The following is a 26,215-nucleotide window of genomic DNA, read 5'->3' on the forward strand; positions in this document are numbered from 1 at the left end:
GAAGCCTCATAGGACTACCCCCCCTCCTCCCAGCAAGCCCCAAACCCTTCTCTCTTCCCCAGTTCTAAACTGCTTCAATCACAGACAGGAACACTGGCCCCTGAAAGTCTGCCAGCCTGTCAAGTAGGAAGCCTTGAGGCTGCACGTAGACTCCATTCACACATCCTTAAAACGATGCTTTAAAACTAGATTGACTCTAGAACCTGCTGTCAATAAGGGTGTGTGGGGTTACTTGATACACATTTGAACACTCCGCCCTTAAGTAGGTTATCCATGACTTCCCCCCTGCCCCTGGTGAATGAAGAAGGAAGTGGTGGTGAGATATTGGTGAACACCTGTCCCCAACATTATTGGGCAGGTGTGGCTATACCCATCACCAAATTATGGGGCCACTTACACCTGTTTTCAAATGGACAGACTGTAGGGTAATGTAGAATCAATGTGCAACGAGCTTTTTATTTTTTGGAATGAAGCTAGTTTCTCAAGAAACACCGAGAGAGAGAGGGAGAGAGAGAAAGAGAGAGAGAGAGAGAGAGAGAGAGAGAGAGAGAGAGAGAGAGAGAGAGAGAGAGAGAAATGTGATGGATCTAGATTGTGTGTGAACAAGCAACCCGTTTCTGTTGATTCTAGAATAAAATGTAGTGTCTGTGCAGGATCTCACCCTCCCCCCCCCCCAAAAAGGGGTGCTTTGCTCAAGAGCGGAGCAGAAAATAAAAAGGAAAAAACAGTTGCGTAGCAAAAGGGGGAAAGTCTGTGTCCTAGCAAGAAAGGTGACCTTTCTTTCTTGTTTAAAGGAGGAGTACAAAAATGGAAGTCCTTATTCCCACCCTGCTTTTATGAACACCCCTTCTGAGCTTGGAAATGGTCACAGAGGCTTATGTTTTTGCATGTTCTGCACTGGCAATTTGTTCTTCCCTAGTAGCCAGCTAGATGGCTCTGTTTATCAATGCATGAGGCCCTACGAGCCTGTATGCTTCAGGATATATGCTTCACAGAGCACCCTCGGCACTTTGACTGTCACCTTCTAACCTCTTTGCTTGTGCTTCATATGACTTATGGCAAACAAACTTTTATGACAGTAGAGGACTGAATTGCATGAGGAGCAGGACTCACAGGATGTTCTATATTGCTGGAGGGCGGCACCACTATGGACCACAAGGAAGGGACTGGGCACCGGAATGCTCCTTGCATTAAAAAGAAAAGAAAACTCTTGCACAATAAAGCAATTAAGCATGCTTCCCCTGACCAAAAGTCTGCACCAGCACACTCTCTATTATGTTCTTATGTCCCATGTACAGATGAATCTACCCTACACTGGTGTGTGTGTGTGTGTGTGTGTGTGTGTGTGTGTGTGTGTGTGTGATGATTTGGTGCCATTTACATGAACCAACTTATAGTACAATGTGAGCTAAATTAGATTTCCCATCTTTCTTATTGTTATGTACTGAGCTGAATCATAGAACAATAGGATCCAGAATCAGCAGTCTGATTGGTCCGCAGGAGCCACCCAATCCAACTCCAGGTGGAAATGAATCCGCAACCTGATTGGCCTGCAGGAGCAGCCAATCAGGCGGCTGGCAGAAGTGAATCCGCAACCTGATTGGCCTGCAGGAGCAGCCAATTAGGCTGCTGGCAGAAGTCAATCCACAAACTGATTGGCCCACAGGTGTAACCCTGAAGTAGCCAATCACGCAAAGCCCATTGTGTAAATAATGTATATAAGCAGATGGTTTGGGGGAAAAGGGCATTCTTCTTCTCCTTGATGACTACGAGCTGAATAAAGAGCATGAAATTCACTCTCGACTCCGAGTATATGTCACTTATCTATCCCTGTTAGTTTGCAGAGGAAGCTTGTAATAATTGGACCAACAAATTCAAGCATGTGGAAGTCTGCACATATTTAGGTTACGCCATAGGAGGCTATAGTCAGAAATAACAGCAGCATTTCTCTAATCATCAATATGGGCTTAAAATGAAACAACTCTCCACTTATGAATTTGTGTGTCATTCTAGTTGGAAGGAGCTAAACCAGGCATCCCCAAACTTCGGCCCTCCAGATGTTTTGGACTACAATTCCCATCATCCCTGACCACTGGTCCTATTAGCTATGGATCATGGGAGTTGTAGGCCAAAACATCTGGAGGGCCACAGTTTGGGGATGCCTGGGCTAAACTGATTGAGGGATGCCTTTATGGCTGAACATTGGTTTGTTTTCCCATGAAAAAGGGTTTGCTTCCTTGAGGTCTCCCAAGGACTTTCATTTGGAGGGGTTGAAAGTGCAGCTCATTCCTTAGCTTTGCAAAAACATTTTTGCTACAATACATAATGAAAAATACAGCCCACCTGATCTTGGTTATGTTCTTTCCAGATTCTTGTTTTGAAATTAAAGAGTGTTTTTTTTGGAATGGTTATGTAATCATGCAATTATTGCTGTACTTCTGTATCAAATCCCCCCCTTTTAAAGAGCTAAGTTAAATAAATGGAATTCTCCTGAAGTGCTTTTCCTCCAGTAGATTGCAGACACAATATGTGTAAATTTATATAGATTGCTATACTTAAGGGAACATGATATCAGGTTCTGCCTGATGGCTAATCTTCTTGTACAAAGAAAAAAACCAAAGATTCCAACTGAGAAGATTTGGGGGAAATGTTAAATTTAGAAGTGTTTGAGCTATGTAGGGTGGATTGCTCACTTGGAGCCAGGGAAAGCATGATCTTTGAGAACAATATCTGAAACAATCGTCTATGGGGGAGGAATCCACTCTGTCCACTTTCTGCAGCAGAATGGCTTGATTTCATGTTCCTGATCTTGTTTGCAGATCAAAATAAAACTGTTTATGCAGCTCTCCCATTTTTGCAGTGTAGTTTTGTTCCCATAACTGCATATAAATATTTTACATTTTGCACATAAATGCATATGTAAATACATATCGTATATTTTAAAAAATGTGCTTTTAAGGAGAAAATTGGCTTGAAATCCATTGAAAAATGTGTGCTTAAATAAATGTTTTAATCTGTTTTCTACCCAGTATAACAACACAAGACGTCCCCATGCAATAAACATACCCCTGCCCATCATGACAACAAGATACAGAGATCAGACAAATATATCCTGCCACAAATGAATGTGCATTGCCTGAATGTGCGTGTTGGCCACTCACTGCTTCCACAGGGGGCAACGATTGTGGCCCCTCATGCTCCAGCGTCACCCCTGGCAGCCAGAGCACATCCACTCATTGGCTGCCATTGGTGGGGGAGTTCTCCTTGGCCAGCATGACTGAGGGGCTGTCTTCCCACCAAAGAGGGCAGCTTCCAACAGGCCAATCAGAGGCCCTGCTTGGAAGGAGTGCTTCGCTGACTGGCTGGGCATAATAGGTAGTTTCTATTGAGTCAGACCCATTGTTCTATCTATCTTGGAATATCTGGCCATCATCTGGCTCAGTATAGTCTATTTCAGACATGTCCAACTGGTCAACCACGATCTACAGGTAGATCTATCTGCCTCCTGCCCCCCTTGCCCTGTGTCATGTGGGCAGTCGTTTGGCATCCACTACTGGCAATTGGGGATACAAGAGTTGGCTTTAGGGCTGCATGCGTTTCTAAGCAGCGTATTGTTTGATGAGAAAGTTATGGCATATCCCCTTTAAAATAAGCTCCACAACTCTGGGCAATCTTCCCCTTCCACCCCACGCACGCTCCTCCTCCCTCCAATGACAATGGGTAGATTACTGCCAGTTTTTTTATATATATACTGGGAATAGATCGCAGCCTCTTGGGAGTTGGACATGCCTGGTCTATTCCAATTGGAAGCAGTTCTTGGGGGTTTCAGCCAAGGGCCATCTCCAGCCTTACCTGGAGGTGCTGAAGGTTGGACCTGGGACCTTGTGCATGAAAAGCAGATAATGTTCCACTGAGCCATGTCCCTTCTTTGAGCATCCCAATGCAAGCTAGTCCCTTGGGTTGATTTTGGATGCCATCCAAAGTCTCCAAAAGGAACTTTTTGGGACGCCAGCCAACATCTTGCCTCTATCCATGGTAGATTCCAGTGTGTCCTAGTTATCCTTTTGTTTACATGTCTTCTTTCTTTCCTTTCAGACCGCTCCCCAATACAGCCAAGTCATGAACGAAAGCAACCGAGTGAACTTTTACTGTGCCTTTTTGGATTACAGGTGCGTGATGTAGTTCTGTATTTGATCAAAGGATTGAATCCTTTAAATAATTAAAAAAAATGGCTACAGTACCAGAGAATTACTTTGCCCCACCCTCCCCTCCCTGTTGGGTTCATGGGAACAGTCAAAACAATGAAATCATGGGCAATAAAATGAAGACAGATTACTCGCCCCATTACTAAACTAAGTAAGGGGATTTCTTACTCACATCTGGATTTTAAAAAAGGGAAGCTGGAACACATTTCTGAACGATAAAGCCCACCATATGGATTAGAATGCTAATCATCCTTTGGAACCGTTCTCTAGCATCCGTTCCCACATTGAGATTGAAATTCAGGACAAAAACTGATCCTGTATTCAGAAGGTCAGCCTTTGTTGTTCAAGGGAAGCAGTGCAAGTTACATCTCCCCGCCAGCCTAAAGAAAGTTCTTTTAGCTTGATTGACAAGTTGCCCCTTCCTGTGAATTTTTTCCTCCTTTCAGTGCCACTCAGAATGTAGGATGGTGGCTAAAATTATAAATCCTTGTAGCCCTGTGACCTGCTAGTAAAGAGTGGGTAATAAATGAGATGGGCATGATGACAATGATGATAATAGATGATAATAGAGCTACAAATGATGGAAATCTTCAGTTTGAATCTCACCTCTGCTTTGACAATATTATTATGTTTATTATTTTTTAAGCCGATTTTATCGCTGTTTTCATTGAATATGTTATACCAGTTTATGTAAACTGCTTAGATACAGTATATTTGATAAAGCAATACAAAAATCTGGCATAATAATAGTTGTAACAATAATAATAATGATAAAAATAATAATTAATAAACAACCATACATGGCCTTAGGCAGGCCATTTCCATCCATCTCAGTCTACCCTCCTGCTGTCTGCACTATTTGGGAGAGAATGCAATTTGCTTAATAAGGTTGTTGTAAGTAGGGGCCCAGGTGGCGCTGTGGGTTAAACCACAGAGTCTAGGGCTTGCTGATCAGAAGGTCGGCGGTTCGAATCCCTGCAACGGGGTGAGCTCCCGTTGCTCGGTCCCAGCTCCTGCCAACCTAGCAGTTCAAAAGCACATCAAAGTGCAAGTAGATTAATAGGGACCGCTCCGGCGGGAAGGTAAACGGCGTTTCCGTGTGCTGCTCTGGTTCGCCAGAAGCAGCTTTGTCATGCTGGCCACATGACCCAGAAGCTGTCTGCGGACAAATGCCGGCTCCCTCGGCCTATAGAGCGAGATGAGCGCCGCAACACCTGAGTTGGACACGACTGGACCTGATGGTCAGGGGCCCCTTCACCTTTACCAGGGGCGGAGGAAGGGGGGTTCGGTGGGGGCAGGCCACTCCAGGTGTCACCACTGAGGGGGGTGACAAAATGCTGGGCGGCACTCACCACGGGTTCTGCAGCGCGCCCGAGCCACGCATCTCTCCTTGGGTGCCTGGAGGCTCTGTGCTGCCTGAAACGGTCCGCCCACCGCCTCCCCCTCAGCTATAGGGTGGCTGAGTGCGAGGAGGCATGCAGAGTCATCGGAGACCCCACAGAGCATCCTGCCCCGACTGGCCCCACCCCTGCAGGTGGCTGACCCTGCCCCTGGGCAAAGGGCACGTGTGCCACTGGTTGTAAGTAAGGGTTGCAGTTACATAATGCAAGTGAAGCACTTTGCACAACTGAAAGCTTGATACAAAAGGAAGTATCATTATCATTATCATCACATTTCCTTGGAACAAAATAAAAAAAATCCTTCGTTGTTGTTGTTGTTTAGTCGTTTAGTCGTGTCCGACTCTTCGTGACCCCATGGACCATAGCACACCAGGCACTCCTGTCTTCCACTGCCTCCCGCAGTTTGGTCAAACTCATGTTGGTAGCGTCGAGAACACTGTCCAACCATCTCATCCTCTGTTGTCCCCTTCTCCTAGGGCCCTCAATCTTTCCCAACATCAGGGTCTTTTCCAGGGAGTCTTCTCTTCTCATGAGGTGGCCAAAGTATTGGAGCCTCAGCTTCAGGATCTGTCCTTCCAGTGAGCACTTAGGGCTGATTTCCTTCAGAAGGGATAGGTTTGCTCTTCTTGCAGTCCATGGGACTCTCAAGAGTCTCCTCCAGCACCATAATTCAAAAGCATCAAGTTCAAAAGCATAATTCAAAAGCATCAATTCAAGTAGCACCTTAAAGACCAACTAAGTTTTTATTTTGGTATGAGCTTTCGTTTGCATGCACACTTCATCAGATACCTTGGAGTGTATCTTGGCCAGACTGGCTCCAAGTCTGAGGTGCTCTGGCCTTCCCGAAAGGCTTACCTGGCTGTGGTTGCAGCACTCCAAGCTGTGCTGGGTTACCCTTTAAATTTCCAACAGTGCCCCAGAAAGCTGCTAGATCAGCGTTGTCACCCCACCCCATATGTGTCTACTCAACTACTTTAGATCTGTGGGACAGGCTCTTTTACAAGTGCCACAAGATGTTCGTCCTGCCCTTGGAAGAAATTGATCTTCCACTGTAGCAGCACCTACACTTTGGAACTCCCCGCCTCTTGATATTAGGCAGGTACGTTCACTGCACTGGTTTCAGTGCCTGCTAAAAGCTTTTTTTTGGTTCCAGCAAGCCTACTCAGGCATGTAATCTTAGACAATAATTTTGACCCTTGGTTTTTGGTAGGTCATTTAAAAAGGGTGGTTTTATATTTTTCAATGTAACTTGTTTTTAACGGTGGTTGTTGTTGTTGCTGCTGCTGTTGTTGTTAGTAATTTTAATTTAATATTTTAGACTGTCTGTTGAAAACTCCTTAGAGGTCTTTTGTTTTAGTAAGCAGTATATTAATTTTGTTGAACAAATAAATGGTGGGAAATTGAAAGGGTGGCTAACCAGCTGCCTCTCACAGCTTGTGGGGGATAAGGCTGTGTTCCACCCCTTACTGTTGGAGGCAGTATGCCTCTCAATGCCAATTGCTGGGTTCTTTTGGCCAGTCATTCAGCAGCTGATTGCATTACACCTGGAAAGCAATCTTTCAACCAGGGCCGTCTTGAGCAGGTCGGGCGCCCTGGCGCTGAGATCGCTCCGGCGCCCCCGCCCTTGCAGCGCACAGCACGGCTTCCGCGCGGCTTCGCCATGCAGCCCCCCCCCCGCCGGCCCGGTGCCCTGGTGCCCCGCGCCACCGGGACTGCACCTAGAGCTGGGCCTGCTTTCAACAACAGTGGTGCGCAATTAGTTCAATTGTTAATTTGCATATTCAGTCCTCAGCAAAGAGCAACGTATGTGTACCATTAGCATAGCATATGGTGGATGCTGAGCTTTGTTTTGCAATGCTTTAAGGGGGCTGATTTACACAGTCAAGAAAGCTTTCTTTTTATCCCAGAGTTGGCTTTCTGACAGCAGGGCCTGCTTATGTATAGCAGGAATTGCAGCATGTTTGAGCGGCACCTTCACGCCAGCGGATTGTCCCTGACTCCCTCTTTACTGTGATATAAAGTCCAAAGGCACACAGTACAGCAACCTTCATGAAGCCGAGCAAAGTTTGGTCTCTGCTTAAATAGGAGGCCACTTGGGAACCAAGTATCAGGTGATAGAAAAGACCCCACTCTTCTTGAGACCTTGAAGAGCTGCTGCCAGTCAGAGTAGGCAGTAGTGGTCTAGATGGGCCAAGAATCTGGCCTGGCATAGGACAGTGTCCTGTGCTCCACAGTGAATCGACTTCTATGGAAGCAAGGTAGGCATCAGGTTGGCCACCGTGAGAACAGGATGCTGGACCAGATGGACTGTTAGCCATACCTGCCAAGTTCCTGCCGGAAAAATAAGGGATCGGCAGTCCGGAAGTAGCGCTGCCGCCATTTTGGAACTGGGCGGAGCATGCTCAGAAGCGACTTTTGATGCTGCTCTGCCCAGTTCCAAAATGGCCGCTGCACCGGAAATCACGCTGCGGCCATTTTGGGACTGGGCAGAGCAGCATCGAAAGTCGCTTCTGAGCATGCTCCACCCAGTTCCAAAATGGCCGCTGTGACGGATTGGCCTGGTGGGCAAAAGAACTCCAGGGTGCAGAGAGTTAAACCCCAACCTCCTGGATAAATGACGCATTCCATTCCTGAGGGGCGGGACTGCCAGGAGTTTAAAAGGAATGGGAGGCAGTTAATTCGGGGGAGAGGGTTGTGGGAGCGAGGGAGAGTGTGGGTAGGCGTAGGAGATCTTAAAGTGTTCTGAGGAGTTTAATTGATTTATATTATCTAGCCATTGTTAATTGAAACTAAGAATATGATCTAAGAGCCTGTACACATAAAACCATTACGCATTTAAAAGTCATCTAGTCTAAATAAAGCTTTCTTAAATGTTAGTGGATGTGCTTAGTTATTCCAGCTGGGTATCTAAACTCACAGAAGTGGTGGCTCAATAGAGGACAAAACTTACCTCGGGAATAGAGGCAACGGTTTGTGTCTTAGAGTTACACGGAGGAGGCTTAGGAGGATAACCTGGGGTGCTACAAAGTTGCCAGAGTGGAAAGGGCAAACTTTTGCAGTGGGGAATCAATCTGACTGAGACCCTTTACTGTAGGCAAGAGGTTAGTCCGTCAAACAGCCTAGAGTTTATCAAGATACCAGGCCACGTAAGCTGGAAGACTCTCTTTACTAAGGAACCCAAGTAACAGGGGTTTATTTTAAGGCGGCAGGAGAAGTGTGTGGGGGTGGTGGTTTCACCCCTGGATTCCTGTGTCGCATTTTTAGTAATAGAGAGGGAGGACATTTTGTCACATAATTGGTGGCAGCTCTGCAGGGGCTGATCTCTTCCAAAAGTTTAGTGACAACGCCGGGACTGGGTTTGTCGCATATTTATTGGTGGCAAAGTGTTTGGGTTCGTCGCAGCCGCCATGCCAGAAATCGCTTCTGCGCATGTCCAGAGACTTCAGACATGCGCAGAAGGAGCCTCCCCCGGCCAGTAAGTAAACCAGGAAAAAACAAAATAATCCGTTTTTCCAGCTGGGAACGGCTGGAAAAACGGGGGTTTCCCGGGGAATACGGGAGACTTTGCAGCTATGCTGTTAGCCTAGGGTTGCCATATGTCTGGAATATAGCAACCCTCCATTAACCTGATTCAGCAGGCTCTTCGTATGTTGATGTAACTAAAGGGGTCCTCTAGCTTCAGCCACCTGTAGCAACTGCTGACCACCAACAGGCACAAAGAGGGTTATTTGAATGTGTGTCTCACTAAGAACGTAAGAACAGCCCTGCTGGATCAGACCAAAGGTCCATCCCATTCAGCATCCTCTGTTCTCGCAGTAGCCAGCCAGATGCCTTGGGGCAACAGCCTCCTCACTTGCGATTCCCAGTAACTGGTAATCAGAGGCGGGAGCTCACCCCATCGCATGGATTTGAACCGCCAAACTTCCAATTGGCAAGCCCAAGAGACTCAGTGGTTTAGACCACAGCGCCTAGCAGTTCAAAAGCACACCAGTGCTAGTAGATAAATAAGTACCACTGCAACGGGAAGGTAAATGGCGTTTCCATGCACTCTAGCTTCCGTCACGGTGTCCCGTTGCGCCAGAAGCGGTTTAGTCCTGCTGGTCACATGACCCAGAAAGCTGCCTGCAGACAAACGCCAGCTCCCTTGGCCTGAAAAGTGAGATGAGTGCCACACCCAGTAGTCGCCTTTGACTGGACTTAACCGTCCAGTGGTCCTTTACCTTTTTACCCAATCAGAAGCATATTGCCTCTGACAGTGGAGGTAGAACATGACCAGCATGGCCAGCAGCCAACGAGCCACTGATATTTTTATACTACATGAATTATGAGGCAAATGTGTCAACCAGGTTATCTGTGCTCTGGACACACTAGGATACTGGGGGTGGGGGCGGGAATCCTTGCTTGCTGCAATAACAGGTTTAGTGTTCTGTCCTTCTGGGGTTGTGTTTTTTTCTTTTTTCTTTTGGGGCAGTTTTAATGATGGAAAATTACCCTGAGATACTTCACCTTCCTTTCTTCTGAGAGCTCTGCAGGGGCTGATCTCTTCCAATTTAAAAAGCTCGTTTCCTTTTGAAACTTCAGCGGTGAGCTCACCTGCATATTTATGACAGACTCCTGTTGTGCTCACTTTATGAGGCAACTTTTGATAGAGGAGTATAAAATTATGCATGGTTTGGAGAAAATGGGTAGGAGAAGTCTCTCCCCCCCACTTTCTCATAATACCATGAATGTTTGATGACTCACAACAGACAATAAGAAGTATGTACTTCTTTACACATGAAATAGTTAAACTATGGAATTGGCTTCATAAGAAGTGCTGATGGCCACTCACTTAGGTGGCTTTAAAAGAGGATCAGGCAACCTCATGGAGGGCAAGGAAATCAGTGGCTACTAGCCACAATGGCTATGGTCTACCTCTACAATTGGCGGGAATCACAAGTGGCTCCGCTTGCTGGGGGAATCTGGTTGGCTAATGTGAGAACAGAGTGTTGGGCCCTTGGCCTTGATCCATCAGGATTTTTTTTTTTATGAAACACATGTTGTTGGCTATCCATTGTTAGTCATATTCTGAACAGACCTGTTGAAATTAATGAACATGACTAACTTGGGTCCATTAATTACAACTTGGTTGGTTTTGGATTTGGGTAAAAAATCAAATGTGCACTAAATTTTAGGCAGCTTGCATTTACAAAACAATTTATTACAATTTTGTCTTACAATCGAATGAGCTTTACGGATGTACAGGAAGGTGAGGAGATGTACATCAGTTTATATTAGCATCTCCGAGACTGTAGAATGAAGGCAAGGATAGAGTGTGAAAGGTTGGGCATTGCTGTGCAACTGCAATTACACCAGAATGCAATTGCTGTAGCTGCTTTGTGCAGTTGCAATTGCTGTAGGATGATCTCACCCGGAAAGTGCATACAGTAGCTTCCCTTTCTTCATGGGCTTTAGAAGGCGTTTCAAAACTCACATCTTTTCCATTGGGCTGGCTTGTCCGTGACTTTTCTTGCTGGAACGCCATTTTCTCTTCTGTGCTTTGTTTTATATTGTCTTTTTGTCCAGTGTTCTTCAACCTTAAATCTCCAGATGTTGTTGGATAGCAGATCCCATCACCCATGACTTTTGGCTAAGCTGGTTGGGGATTATTGTCATTACAGTCCAACAACATCTGTGAATGCAAGGTTGAAGAGCACTGTTTCAATTTTTTTGTATGCAGGAGGAAAGGAGAACTTTAGAAGCTATCTTATACTGAGCCAGACTAGTCGCCCATCAAACATAATACTATCTATACTGACTGGTGGAAGCTCTTAAAGGCTTCAGACACTGTGTCCCCCCCCCCCCGGTCCTCATTGGAGGTGTGAAGCATTGACCCAAAGATCTTTTGTGTGCAAAGAAGCACTAAATGGGTCATCCCCTTACTGTTTGTGATAGCCTTTCAAACTACTCTTTTTAGAAAGCTATTGGATTCTGCCACTACGTTTTCCCCCTGAAATTAGGAGGAGTCAAGTGGTGTGGTGTGAGGAATTCATTATATCTCTTCCCCGCCCATAGGTCATAATTCAAGCAGTGGTGGGTGGCGCTGTGGTCTAAACCACTGAGCTTCTTGGGCTTGTCAATCAGAAGACTGGCGGTTCAAATCCCCGCTACGGGGTTAGCTCCCGTTGCTCTGTTCCAGCTCCTGCCAACTTAGCAGTTTGAAAGCCTACCAGCACAAGTAGATAAATAGGCACTGGTGCGGTGGGAAGGTAAACGGCATTTCCATGCGCTCTGGTTTCCATCACGGTGTTCTGTTGCACCAGAAGCTGACACATGACCTGGAAAGCTGTCTGTGGACAAACACCAGCTCCCTTGGCCTGAAAAGTGAATGCCACAACCCCATAGTTGCCTTTGACTAGACTTAACCGTGCTGATGTCCTTTACCTTAATTCAAGCAGTGGTTCTAAACACTTAGATTAAATTTTATAAGTGATCTCAAACCTTGGAAAGGCAGTGCAGAAACATTTTAAAGTAAATAACATGGACACCTATTCTTATGCACTTTGTAGCAACGGAAGTGGTGTTTGGTCTAATGAAGGCTGCGTGCGTGATGAAGGGGATGCCAACTATTCGGTCTGTTTGTGTAACCATCTCACAAACTTTGCCATTTTGATGCAAGTTGTACCACTCAAGGTAAGGATTTTCTTTTTCCCTTGTGCAATTTATATGGAACATTGCATGTGTGTGTGTGTGTGTGTGTGTGTGTGTGTGTGTGTGTTTTCCTTCTCTATTTTGCTATTGAATCTTTTGTTTACATTGTATGGCTCTTATTGAAATTTGGCTGGCCCTTCCACAGCCCCAAGTTCAAGGTCTGTTTGCAGGGATGGAAAGGCGGAATACATGTAAAATAAATGAATTAAGGAGAAAAAAATAAAACAAACAAACAATAAAACAAACAAACAAATTGTGGCACTTTAAAAGACTAATAAATGTGTTGTGTCTGCCACATGAACACATTACTGAGAGATAATAGGCATACATTGTGTTTGCGACTTTTTGAATGCTTTTTGAATGCTTTTTTTGAATGCGGAAAGGAACCTAACTTGAATGAAGAAAGCTAGCACACCAGGGTGAAGGCTCTATTTAACCTTGATGCTCAATATGCTAGTTTGCTACAAACAGAGAGCTTTTTTTTTTACTCAGGGGATGATTCAAAACTGCAATTCCCAGTCTACCATCTGAGTTGGTCCAGTTCATAATTCTACCTCCTCCTCCTGCTTAATGTGACATGAATTTTCGCAGTGGAGATGTGATTCTTCCCATGTTGGTGGTAGGCTTGACCTAATCTCATGAGGTTGATGCCAAGTGGCATTGTTAGATGTGAAGACCTCTGGTTCAACAAGGAAAATAATTGGCCACACCGGATCCAAGGGTTAGTAGGTTATGCAAGAACCCGAGATGCACTATTTCAACATTGTGCAATCCAGACAACTGGGAACCCAACTCCCAGTGTTGCTTGCCAAAGACCTTGAAGCTGATTGGACTCATTAAGGAGGATGACAGTTACAATTAACAGGGAAAGCTGTAAGCGTGAGTAGAAAGTCCCCCCCCCCCCGACCATTGCATTTGACTTTCTCGCTTTCTTGCTGTGTGTGTTTCTCTCCACAGACAGTTCCAGCCCAGTGCATCCCCACTGCCAATGTTTGCATAATTCCCCAAATTTGTTTTACTCAGGGGGTGGGGGGTGGTACAGTGGTGCCTCAACTTACGAATTTAATCCGTTCCGAAGGCACCTTCGTAGGTCAAAAAATCCGTAAGTCGAAAAGCGCCACTGGAAATGCGATTTCCCATAGGAATGCATTGAAAACGGAAAAATTCATAAGTCGAAGGCAGGGTTAGGTTGGGTGGCGCGGGGTGCCGGGCCGGCAGGGGGGTGCCGTGCGGCAAAGCCACACAGAAGCCGGGCTGCGTATTGTGCCCGCCCACCAAGGCGGGGGCGCCGGAGCGATCTCCGCACCACAGCACCAGGGCGCCGGAGCGATCTCCGCACCACAGCACCAGGGCGCCCGACATGTTTGAGACGGCCCTGGTCGAAGCAACCCCATCTAAAAATTTGTAAGTCAAAAAAACCCTATCTAAAACCGCCGCGGTTTCCGTTCGGATGTTGAGAAATTCGTAAGCATGCGGCCATTTGCCCCATTTGTAAGTCGAAAAATTCGGTTGTCGAGTCGTTTGTAAGTCGAGGTACCACTGTATTGTTTTTATTATTATTATTGCAAACACAGCCCCCACAGTGATGAATCTTCCATCCCTTCTTTAACACACTGGCCTATACATATACTGGTTTATACATACTATACATGGATTTACAGCAGGCATAGGCAAACTCAGCCCTCCAGATATTTTGGGACTACAACTCCCATCATCCCTAGCTAACAGGACCAGTGGTCAGGGATGATGGGAGTCGTAGTCCCAAAACATCTGAAGGACCGAGTTTGCCTATGCCTGATTCACAGCCATGAGCCACAGGGCTGGCTCGATTCTTAGGTAGAGTGAGATGGGCGTCTCAGGTGGCTGACACAGGGAGTGGCAGCAAAGCACTTTAGGACAGAGGTGTATGTGCTGTGAAGCCTGCCATAAACCTCCGCTAGCCTAGTGTTTTCAGCTGCAGTGGAGGATGCTGTTTAGGGTGCTAAATGGTGAGGAATGATGGGAGTTGTATTCCAGCAACATCTGGAGGGCCATGGGTTCCCCATCTCTGATTTAGAAGATCGGTAAAGGTGCTTCCTCAGTGGCTAGAACATATTGCTGAAGTGAGTGGTGGCTGGCCTAGTAGACACATCTACCAGTCACTGGGGCAAAGGATATCAGGATTCTGCTGTGTGCCTATTGGTAGAGAGCACCTGAAATCCCAGCTAGCAGGCCAGTGTGCCAATCTAGAAGTCAGTTTGAGGTCACGAGGTTCCCAATTCAGGTCGCTGAGTGCACACACACACACACACACACACACACACGTGTTGCCTAGAAGCTAGTCTGATGTGCTCCAAGAAGTGTCCTCATAGCAAATCAAGCAGTGGTGCAATAAATATGCGCGTGACTTGTGAGCCCTGCACTCAGGAAAGCAAGAGTGGGAACATATGTTTTTGTCTGCCAAGGCCAGTGGTAACTGGTGGGACGCAATGAGCAGAAGCCAACAGTAGGTGGTGCCAGAGCCAATGACAAGGCAGAGCCAACTAGTTCTAGCTTTGACCCCATCCTCCTCCCTGCCATGCCCTCCAAGGGCAACTGGGACTAATGGGGAGGGAGCTGGCAGGCTGAGCTTGGAGGGGCAATGCATAGTCCTAATGGCCCAGCCTCCACTTGCTTACTGGTCAAGGGCCATTTTTAGCCCTCTCTTGGGATTTATGGGCATGGCTGAAACCTATGGCTGCAATTTACCTGTTTTTAATATTGAATTTAAATGGTTGCAACATGCCCTGGGACCTGATAGTGAAGGACAGGTAATAAATTGACTAAATCAAAAATAAAGGGTCAGAGCAAAAGGTTGGCATGGCCATCCCTTCTCTCCCCCCCCCTCCACTCTCTGTCCCCACTGAGCAATCTACCCAAGGAAGAAGAGATTGCTCTTGCAAGAGATCTGAACTGATTGCTTGCGGAAGGCTTTGCATGGCTCCTCCCAGTGGTGGGTCTTGGGGTCTCAAATTTCAGCGGCATTGTGGGCGAAGCCAATGTGTCCCCCCCCCCCGGCGGCCTCTCACACTCCATTCTAAATAATAGTTGTGGCGCCCCCTGTGGCTCCCTTGAGGCTCTGCAGCTGAACTGGTTGCACTCCCCTGAATCTGCCTCTGCTCCTCCTTCCATAATTCCAGCCATTTTGGCTTCCCCTCCCTCCTGCGCTCCTCCTGGGCTTCTCTGCACCTGCGTGAAATTAGGCTGAGGGCCACATGATATTAGGAGAGGAGGGCCTTATGCATTCAAGCTGCCTGTCCCTACACTAACCACAACCACACACACACACACACAGCCTCATAACAAGCTCAGCCTCGCTTTGCCCCTCTTCCCTCCATGCCTCACGCAAGGCATGCTCAGCCGCATAGTCAAGAAGCCACAGAGAGAAAACCACTCAGGATCCTGTGACGGATTTGTGAGTCGGTTAACCACAGTTTTCAACTCCAGCCAGATTGAAGATATTAATACTTGAGATACTTTTTTTTATACATTGTGCCTGAGGAACGTAAGGAATGGAAAACTCAAAACAGGGTGAGCATTTCTTCATTGCTATCTTGTTTTTACAGACTCTCTCCTGTCTTTGGCCCAGAACTCAAGATTAAACTGCCCAGTTACTCAACATTTCTTTCTTTCTTCAACATTTCTTTCTTTCTTTCCAAGAAATTTTCCTAAAGGGTTTGAGCTTGTCTACCAGTGAATTGGAGCCGAAGAGATCTATTTACTTCTCACACCTTACTATTCACTATTTACCCTTACTTCTCAAAAAGGTCAGTTGGGGGGGGCACTGCTATAACAGTGTGACTAATAAATATAGAAAAATATTTATTCCTCATTCAGCACATGGGCTAATTTATTTGTTAAAAGAATAGTAATCTTTTTACATTGCTGCCTGCCAGGATTCACTATCTGCAGAGAAATATAAAAATGCCCAACTTCTCCATCAAGAGAACATAGTCATGCTCCATGTGATGTCTATCATGTAGTGCAGCCTTGATTGCAAGCCTCCCCCCCCCCAATTGCCAGCATATGGGCCTCAATCAGGATTGAGACTATAATAGAGACCTAAGGTTAAACACTCCTTACCGCTTATGCTGGAGTTCTGATCCCATTCAGGACTCCTGTGCTAGCACCTTGTGAAATAAAACACATGTTTCAAGAACGACACAGTCAACATGTGCAGACAATGATAAACTAGACAGTCCAAGGCTCTGACTTGGCATAAGACAGCTTCCTGTGTTTCAAAACATAGAGAGGCATCTTGTACCAGGCTCAGGCAACATGTCTATCTAGACCAGTATTGTCTGTCTGGCAGCGGTTTTCTGGCAGGGGCATTTCACATCAAGTGATAACTGTTGTTGGTGGTGATAACTGTTGCCGTGGCTTCTGGCAGAGACACTAAGCCAGGGGTAGGTAACCTCAGGCCCGTGGGCTGGATGTGGCCCAATTGCCTTCTCAATCCGGCCCGCGGACGGTCCGGGAATCAGCCTGTTTTTACATGAGTAGAATGTGTGCTTTTATTTAAAATGCATCTCTGGGTTATTTGTGGGGCATAGGAATTCATTCATTTCTTTCCTTCAAAATATAGTCCGGGCCCACTGCTTGGTTTGAAAAAGGTTGCTGACCCCTGCACTAAGCAAACCTCCTCCTCAGGCCCCTCCTCCTCTATTTAAAGGCAGCATGACCAGCCACACTGGTTTGTCAGCCCCTCTGGAGAGCTTCAGGACCTCATGAAGTATCTGCATCAACCCTGTTGCCTATGCAACAGCACAAAGCCATGGGACAATAGAAGCATCCACAATAAGAACACATAGAAACAATGTCAAAACATTGTTAAAAAATCATATCCAATACATAAAGGTAAAGGGCCCCCTGACAGTTAAGTCCAGTCGCGACCGACTCTACGGTTGCGGTGCTCATCTCGCTTTACTGACTGAGGGAGCCGGCGTACAGCTTCTGGGTCATTTGTCCAGCATAACTAAGCCACTTCTGGTGAACCAGAGCAGCGCACGGAAATGCCATTTACCTTCCCGCTCGAGTGGTACCTATTTATCGACTTGCACTTTGACGTGCTTTCGAACTGCTAGGTTGGCAGGAGCAGGGACCGAACAATGGGAGCTCGGATTCGAACTGCCGACCTTCCGTTTGGCAAGCCCTAGGCTCAGTGGTTTAGACCACAGCACCACCCGTGCACAGCACCACAAGGCTTTGCCGAGCTCCAAGCCGGCGGCGGGCTGCTGCCTTTGCTGGTTTTCGCTCTGTTGGGGGGGGGGGAGCAGGAAGTCGCTCGCAACTTTCTGGATCCCTCCCCGCCGGTCTCCTCCTCCTTCCCGCTGCGCCTCCCCTTTTTGGGTTTCTCGGCGGCACCTCCTTCTCCTCTTCCGACGCTGGCTGGCGGCTTTGTGCTGGAATGCCGCGTGCGCAGCTTTCAGGTACCGGTAGACGAGGACGCGGGTCGGGGGTGGGGATGCACGTGTGAACGCCCTGGGTGAAGGGTCGGAGGCTGCAAGGCAGGGGTACGAACGCAATTCTCACCCGATTCGGTGGAGCTCGGCAAAGCGCCGCTGCTGCCTTTGCCGGCTCGAGCTCCAAGCCGGCGGCGGGCTGCTGCCTTTGCCAGCTCCCGCTCAGTCGAGCTCGGCAAAGCGCGCACTGCTGCCCTTGCTGGGTCCCGCTGGGTCGGGACTTGGCGCGGCGTGTCCTGCCATACCGTACCAGCATGTCTTATTTTCGGGGTATGCCTTATATTTCGCCAGGTCTGGAAAATCCTGCCATGCCTTATTTTTTAGGGATGCCTTAAAATATGAGAAACACGGTAATTTATTTGTTGCGTTTTTGCCCCAACATTCGTCCCATCCTCACTGACTCCCCACAACACCCCTGGGAGGTAGGTTAGGCTGAGAGGCTGTCACCCAGTGAGGTCACCCAGTGAGGTTCATGGATTTGAACCCTGGCCTCCCAAGTCCTACTAGCCATAATGCCGAGAGGGAGGTCCAAAGGGTACCCAAGGCCAAATTCTTACATCATACGGAGGGCGTCTCCTAATGAGATGGTATCTGTGGGGTGCACTCTCCTGCAGAAGCCAATCTTTTATCTATTCTGATCTCGAGTTGTACAAAGCTTTGCACATCAGCACCAGAACCTTGAACGTAGCTTGGGAGCTAGCTAACACCCAGTATTTTGGTGCAAGGGGCAGCTCTGGGAGATCAGCTGAACGAGAAAGCCACAAGAGGGAGCCACAAGAGCGCCCTGAGAGCTCTAGAGCCCCTGAGCTCAAAATAGGACACGTGGTCTTGAATTGTGTATGGAACACCCAAGTCCCCCTAGCTTTTGCACCTGCGGTCAGAACATTTTCAGCACTTTCCCACAATTGCAAGTCTTAAAGAATGCCTGTTATAAAATAAAATAACATCCCCATGTCCCTGTGCCAGATACCAGATTCTACAGATAGTACATAGAATTCGGTACATGCAGAACTGGAGAGGGCAAAGTGTTCTGACAGTAAATCAAAGGAACATTAACAACTCAGTGCAATTAATTTTGTTTTATAAAAATAAACCATAGCCTTAACGTTTTTATATATATATAAAAAGAACAGTGGTTTCCTGCTGCTTTCAGAGCTTCCCCGCCTTCTAAATAAGGCAAAACCCAAGTTAAAGTACACATCCCAACTTTAACAGCTCAGTCACTTAACGTAATAGGTGTTAAAAGCCTTGAAAGCTGTGTAGTAAATTGTTGGCCATGGTGCACGTCCCCCCTCTCCGCCCCACAGAGCTTTGCCTGAATTAATAGCTTTGAGGCTTTCTTGAAAGATGAGGGGTAAATTCCCTAAATAGTGTGAGGGTTTGTGCATGCCTTGTGGTTTTTAATTGTTTACTTAAAGGTCCATCAGCTGGTGTTAGCTGTAGAAAATTGGCTCTGGGGTGGTGATGTCAGAAATGACTGCGTCTGTCTGCAGGTGCCCGCTTTTCAGCAATGTACTTCCAAGTCCTGGGCTGACTTTGGCCACCCCAGTCTGGATCTTTCTGGGGGAGAAGGAGTAATAAGAGGACTTCCTGTTCCCGGCCGAGCCTTGCTTTTAAGCAACAAGGTCTTGCTGAACTCTGACACGTTCCTGTGCTCTCAGTTGTTCTTCACTTTCCCCCTCCCCACCTTCATCTTGTACTTTGCACTTGCTCCTCAGTCCTGGCTTCAGGCGTATTTCTTGACACTGCCTCCTGGTAGGGCTGAATTTGACAGCATCCCAAAGCAACCTGGGTGTCAAGGGCACCCCCCCCCCCCGCAGCCAAAGGAATGCACACAGCAGATAGTTAACTCTTCAAAGCTGACACAGCTGGTTCTACAGCTCCAAATACCCATGCACACCAGTCTAGCATCCAGGCAGTTATTCCCAGGTCTGTGTTCTATGGCACAGTTGCAGCAACAAGGGGGGCTACTCACCCTTCACCAGCTGTCCCTTGATGGTCTGTGTGCATGCAGCTGGAGACTATGCCTGTGTGGAAACTGTCTCTGCTCTTCCCGCTTCAATTCTCTCCTAGTTCTGGGAGACAGTGGTGCAGGAGAGAGAGGGGAAGCACCTATCCCTTCACTTGCTTGCCCTGCCTCTTCCTTGATCTCTGAAGTCTCCCCTACCCATGACTCTGGCCTCCTGGCTGGTACAGTTCCCCACAAATCATTGGCACCCTCTTCTGAGTCAGACTCTGGCCCCATTCTTCCAGTGCACACTCATCAGAGTCCTGCCAGTCCACGACACTGGGCCCATTTGGAGGGATCCAGGCTTTCCCCAGGTTGGATAGAGACAGACCCGGGTCACTTTGGTTTGGTTTGGACCAAATGGAGTGATACAAGGCTGTCAGGTGGTGCAATGTCAGGTAGGAAGATGGAGAGGCAGGCAGGTGGGGTGCATAGCTGTCAACCCCCGGATTTGAAGATAAGGAATCCTATGGGGCTGTCAACCCCCGGATATGAAAGTAAGGGCGCTGAATAAGGGAATTTCCTTTTTTTAAAAAAATATATTTTTATTAATTTTCCAATTAAAACCAATTATATCACATTCATTATTTCAAATTATACACATATATATATATCAATCAAACCGAATGTTATGCCAAATCGTCTAGAAAGTTTTTTATTTGGGTTCCCATGCTTCAAGAAATTGGGGATTCCTCGCAACCGTCCACTGCCGTCTTTTTTCTAAAGTTCAAATCGTCCTCCAAGTTCATAATAATCCAGATCTTCCCCTTACAGTCACATAGATGTTTTCCACTTTCAACCGATTGTTTCCCAGCTGCTGAGATAAATATCAAACAAGGTTTCACAGATGTTCTTTCTCCTGTGTGGGTTAATCAGTCCAGCCTCCCCATAAATCTTCTTGGTCTGGAGCTCCCTGTTGCGTCGACTCTCAACACGAAGCAGCGCCATCTTAAAAAAACTCAAATCACTTTCGTTTTCTCTCATAGCCATGAAGATTAACGATCTTTATAGAATTTACAGCTTTTCCAGGCAGAAGACCCAAACATCAAACCATAAACTCTTGGTAAATTAATGGATCTCCTTGCCCTATAGCTGAACTTAGCTTCAGGTCGCTGCTCCAATTCAAAGTGCGTCACAGCTCATAAATCCTCCGAACGCGTCCAGGACTCCTTCCGTCCGACTAGGGGGGGGGGCTTTTCTCATCGGCAACTCCACATCTTTAAAAAATATGCTCAGTAACAACAGTTTATAAAGTTCAACTCACACAGTCTTTTGCTTCTCTTTCACTCCAAACAAGCCAGGACATCGCGTCTGGGAAGGTACGAAGTAACTCATATGAAATAAAATAAAAAAAAACTCAATTCCCTTATCGCTCCGTCCCCATCAATCCTTCTTCCAGATGATATACAGCCTTTGACTCCTCTCCCTCAGCAGCATAAATTTCTCAGCAGTAAACAGCGCTTCTTCCCCTCCTTCTGAAGTATGTCCATAGTTTTAAGCCTAATTATCTTCTTTAACCATGGAAATCCCCGCCATGCAGATTAGCGTCCGGGAGTCCTGGCCCTCGTAAGTGCTTTTCAGCCCAAGCTCCCCCCACTCCATAAACAGTCGGAGTGGGTCTGGGGGCATCGCAGGCCAGCGGCCCCTCTCCGTAACCCCCGGAGAGGGTAGGGGGTTGCCATTTACTCCCCTAGCAACCGCCAAATTCCTTACGAAGGTCAGAGGGATGGAAAACAGGTCCGCCATTCCTGCCGGCGGAAACCGGAACCCTGAATAAGGGAATTTCCTGCGAAAAAAGGGAAAGTTGACAGCACTGGTGGGGTGAAGAAGCCACACCCTGCAGAATTGAACCCTCCTGCTCACTGTGTGGTCAAGAGAGGAGGAGATGCAATATTTCCTCCCTCCCCTACACTACCCCTCCCATCCAGTGTTCAGTGGGGGACTACCTCCTGGTTTGCCCTGGGGTTCTGACTTGTTCCAGGTTCCTGGCTACAGCCTGGCCCCATTGCTCCTGGCTCACCTCAAACTATTGGTTGTGGCCCAACCCCATCACATGGCGATGTGCATAGTATAGATCAGGCATCCCCAAACTTCGGCTCTCCAGATGTTTTGGACTACAATTCCCATCTTCCCCGAACACTGGTCCTGTTAGCGAGGGATCATGGGAGTTGTAGGCCAAAACATCTGGAGGGCTGCAGTTTGGGGATGCCTGGTATAGATGCTCAGCCCAGGAAATGGTTTCCAGTGCCAGCTTTCAGCAAGTGAATCAAATTAAGAAAGAGGCAAGCCTCTTGTCTTGTGAGCATCTTCTCCCTGCCCCACCTCCCACAACTCAAACCAGGGCGAACTGTTTTGGCTCTTATCTTCAGAAAAGGTTGCCCTTGGTGAAACCCCAAACTGGGTGAAATATTCCCAGCCTTAACAGGTCTATCAAGTTTTTGAAGCATGCTAAAAAGGTATGGTGAGTCGATTAGTAGGCATTCCATTGGCAGCAGTGCAGCACAAAGGCTTGTCTCACAGCAATTCTGCCCAGCAATGAGAAATGTGTTGGATTTGCAAACAGGTCTTGCCCAGATGGTAATGGCAGCCAAAAGGCAATGGTCTCTTTTTTCCCCCTGGCAGATCTCTGTCAAGCCAGTCGCCAAGTAGAGAGGGGAGAGCGAGCTTCCTTGGTCAGGGACGTGCTGTTCTCATAGCTGTCAAACGGTTTATGCCTAAGCTGTTGGCCCAGCAGGGAAACTTTCACCTGAAGAAGGCATGTCAATGGCCTTTCTCTTTGGTATGTTGTTACAAGTGCCACCAGAACAGCTGGTGATCACATCCTTGAGCACATCAAAAGGGAACCTGCTTTTAAGGAACAGTGACGGGCTCCGTAGGGGCTCTGCTATCGACCTGTTTCTCTGCGGGTTTTTATTTTATTTTAAAAAATACTCTTTTGTAATGATTTCTTTTAAGATGACTCAAATGTGAAAACTTTATAATAGCCCTTTTCAATCCAGAACTATTGCATTTAGATAAATTATGTGGGCTGAGATTCAACGCGGCACATCCCATTTCTCCACCTGACATGAAACGAGAAGGTTCCCTTCTCAAACCCTCCCTTACCTGGGTCATGTGGTGGCACCCACAAAATGGTGGCTTGTGGACCTCTTGTTAACAAATAGAAAGCTGGAGAGCCTCTGTGTGTTCTTCCATTGGGAGATATGCATAAAGGGACAGATTTGCCCATTTTTCTAAACTGTTGCTTGTATACAGTGGTACCTTGGTTCACAAACGCCTTGGTACTCAAACAACTTGGAACCCAAACACTGCAAACCCAGAAGAAAGTGTTCCAGTTTGCGAACTTTTTTTGGAAGCCGAACATGCTCTGTTTTGAGTGTTACTCTGAGGTCTGTCTGTTTTTGCTATTTATTTTGTGTTTTTTGTGGCTCTTTTTTTGGTTCATTTGTGTGACTGTGTGGAACCCAGTTCAGCTACTGATTGATTGTGTGACTGCAGTACATGGTTTGTTGCCTTCATTTTATGGATCAGTGGTCTCGTTGGATGGTAAAATTCATGTTAAATTACTTTCTTGGGGGTTGTTTTTAAAAGTCTGTAATGGATTAATCCATTTTGCATTACAGTGGTACCTCGCAAGACGAATGCCCTGCAAGACGAATTTTTCGCAAGACGAAAGCGTTTTGCGATCTGATGGTGACTCGCAAGACAAATTCATTTTGCGAAAAATTCGTCTTGCGAATCGCGGTTTCCCATAGGAATGCACTGAAATTTAATTAATGCGTTCCTATGGGCAAAAAAAGAAATTTCAATGAATTCCTATGGGAAACTGCGATTCGCAAGATGAATTTTTCACAAAACGAATTGACTTGTGGAACGAACTAAATTCGTCTTGCGAGGCACCACTGTACTTTCTATGGAAAAGTACGCCTTTCTATGGAAAAGTACGGTCCCAGCTCCTGCCAACCTAGCAGTTCGAAAGCACGTCAAAGTGCAAGTAGATAAATAGGTACCGCTCCGGCGGGAAAGTAAATGGCGTTTCCGTGCGCTGCTCTGGTTTTGCCAGAAGCAGCTTAGTCATGCTGGCCACATGACCCAGAAAAACTGTCTGCAGACAAACCTCAGCTCCCTCTGCCAGTAAAACAAGATGAGTGCCGCAACCCCAGAGTCATCTGTGACTGGACTTAATGGTCAGGGGTCCATTTACCTTTACCTTTACCTTGCTTTGTTTTGAAAAAATAGATACTGAAGCACTTTTTATGGTCTTTGGAATTGTGATGGGAGTTGCTGTCAAAGGGGGAGGAGTCATTTTCCTGGCCCAAACCATTGCATGCACCTATAGCAGCACTTGGTATCCTGGCATCTATTTGTGCATGGTCTCCACATTTCTCAGGATAGCTGGGCTTTGGTTCTTACACTGAGACCAGATCTATGAATTTCAGTTTCTGTTGGTTTCAGATTTTTCCAATCTTAAGTTCAGTTTTCTTCATTGCTACATTGGTTTGCAATTTTTAAAAGTCCTCATGAAAATTCACCAATAGTTTTGTGCAAATATCTCCTTATACTGTATACGCATTTCTGTTTTTTACCTAATAGTCACATTTTGGCAATGCAATTTCCCCTAATTTAATGCATTTGTGTATGTTACTTTCACTAACATTAAGATGTATGCATCTTGATGCACGTTTTAAACTAGCATACAGATTTTTGAACACACTACTTACTTGCAGAACTGCATTGCAAAATTTGGAATAGTGCAAATTTCGAAGAACTGTTCTTTCAGTTCACATATTTGTTTGGGACAATGTGAATTAGGAATCCATCTGTCAAAAATGGGCCATGCGGGTGGGTGAGCCTGTTCTCCATTCATTCCTCATGCAGGAAAAGGTTCCCTCCCTCTCTGATTTGTCTAGTCTTTCCCTCAGGCTTACAATCTTAATATTGGTGTTTGTAAACTTCACTGAGAGTCTTTATTTGGCTGAAGAGTGAGATTAAAAAAAGCTTTAAACAAACAGATTTCCATTGTCTCTGACCATGCTGATCTATGGTACTCTCGGTTGGAGGGTTCTACTTAACAGATCATGCAGTAATCATGCATGAATGTAACTCACTTCCACACTGATTTGATTAGGCAGAGTACAGAATCCATGGCAATGACCTATTGGGATTCTTTCCATCTGTATGTTTAGAGAAGCCCCACCTACACATTCTAGCAGTACGTTGACTCACCAGCCCTTTATTGTTCTTTCTGTGCTTTGCACAGACCTAAGAATAAACTAGAATGTTTCAGAGCTGGCGGCTGAGCAGTTCGGCAAGGTTCCCAGCTCAACCTGCAGGGGAAAACAAATAGCTCAGACAGAAGAGCCAAGCTAGAGACAGAAGTTATACAATGCCATCTGGGACCTTTTTGGTTTCTCCAAGTCATCTGATCCCATTGGACTTAAGACTGCAGTAAATCTCCCAGCCATCAGCCAAGCTGTGCTATGGAGCAGTAGAAATCAGGCTAGCAATTCCTTCATGGCTATTGTGGCACAGGATGCAAAGTGTCTTGGCCCCACCACTAGAATATCCAGTTTCAGACCACACAGACCTCACTTCCTGTTTCCTCACTTCCTGTTTCAATTTGTGGGCAGGGCCATGACACAAAGATGGGGAGTCGATCACCTTCACAACTCTGTGTAGCAATTTCCATGGCACTATTAAGACAGTTAACAAGCATTGTCAATTGAAAACCAGAAGCACCTGTCACACTGCACCAGAACTGGGACCCCTTGGTGATCATCAGCCTGAAGAACTCATTGAGAACACCAGGTGTATTGTGGTGGCCCTGTGCTTCCTGGTCCTGTTAGCCAGTGTGGTGTAGTGGTTAGAGTGTCAGGCTAAGACTGAGGAGATGGAGGTTCAAATCCCCACTCAGCTGCAAAGCTCGTGGACTCAAAGTCTCAGTCTAGTCTATCTCACAGTCCTGTCCAAAAACCGGACATTTTTTATCCACTCCAAAGTTCTGGGTAGGTGACAATATATTCCAGTAAAAAGATTCAAAACTGAGAGTTAAAATGGAACATATGGAAGATCTCAGCATCTTCTTAGCATATTGGCCGGCTCAGCAAGTAGTAGGGTTCATTGGAGCTCATCGTTTTATTTTTGGAAAGCATAACAATGCTGGAAGAATTTACAGCCATGTGGCACTCAGATCCTGTGCTGGCATTGGTCCTGCTAGCCAAGTGATAAATTGGCATCAAACGAGGCTGAAATTATTTGCATCTTTATCACTTGGCTGTGATGCCCCTATCGCACCCTGCATGCCTAAGGGAATGGGCTCGCTTGGAATGAATTCATCATGTTTGCTAAAAGGAGAAGAATCACAGCAATGATAGGGGATGAGCAGCAATTAAACAAGTAGTAAAGAGTTGCCCTCAGATGATCAACAAAGTG

General features: G+C 46.5%; 1 protein-coding gene across 4 annotated transcripts in view; it reads left to right on the forward strand.

Moving 5' to 3' along the window:
- ADGRD1 (adhesion G protein-coupled receptor D1) overlaps positions 1-26,215 on the forward strand; it is a 255,643-nt gene that overhangs the window by 111,516 nt on the left and 117,912 nt on the right. For all 4 annotated transcript variants that reach the window (XM_035097840.3, XM_035097838.3, XM_088659079.1 and 1 more), the window contains 2 exons: positions 4,096-4,169; positions 12,154-12,277. In XM_035097840.3, coding sequence (XP_034953731.3) covers positions 4,096-4,169; positions 12,154-12,277 — 198 coding nt within the window. The remainder of the gene's footprint in view (positions 1-4,095; positions 4,170-12,153; positions 12,278-26,215) is intronic.

Source organism: Zootoca vivipara, chromosome 16 (genome assembly GCF_965207765.1).
Source record: "Zootoca vivipara chromosome 16, rZooViv2.hap1.1, whole genome shotgun sequence".
NCBI classification, from domain to species: domain Eukaryota; kingdom Metazoa; phylum Chordata; class Lepidosauria; order Squamata; family Lacertidae; genus Zootoca; species Zootoca vivipara.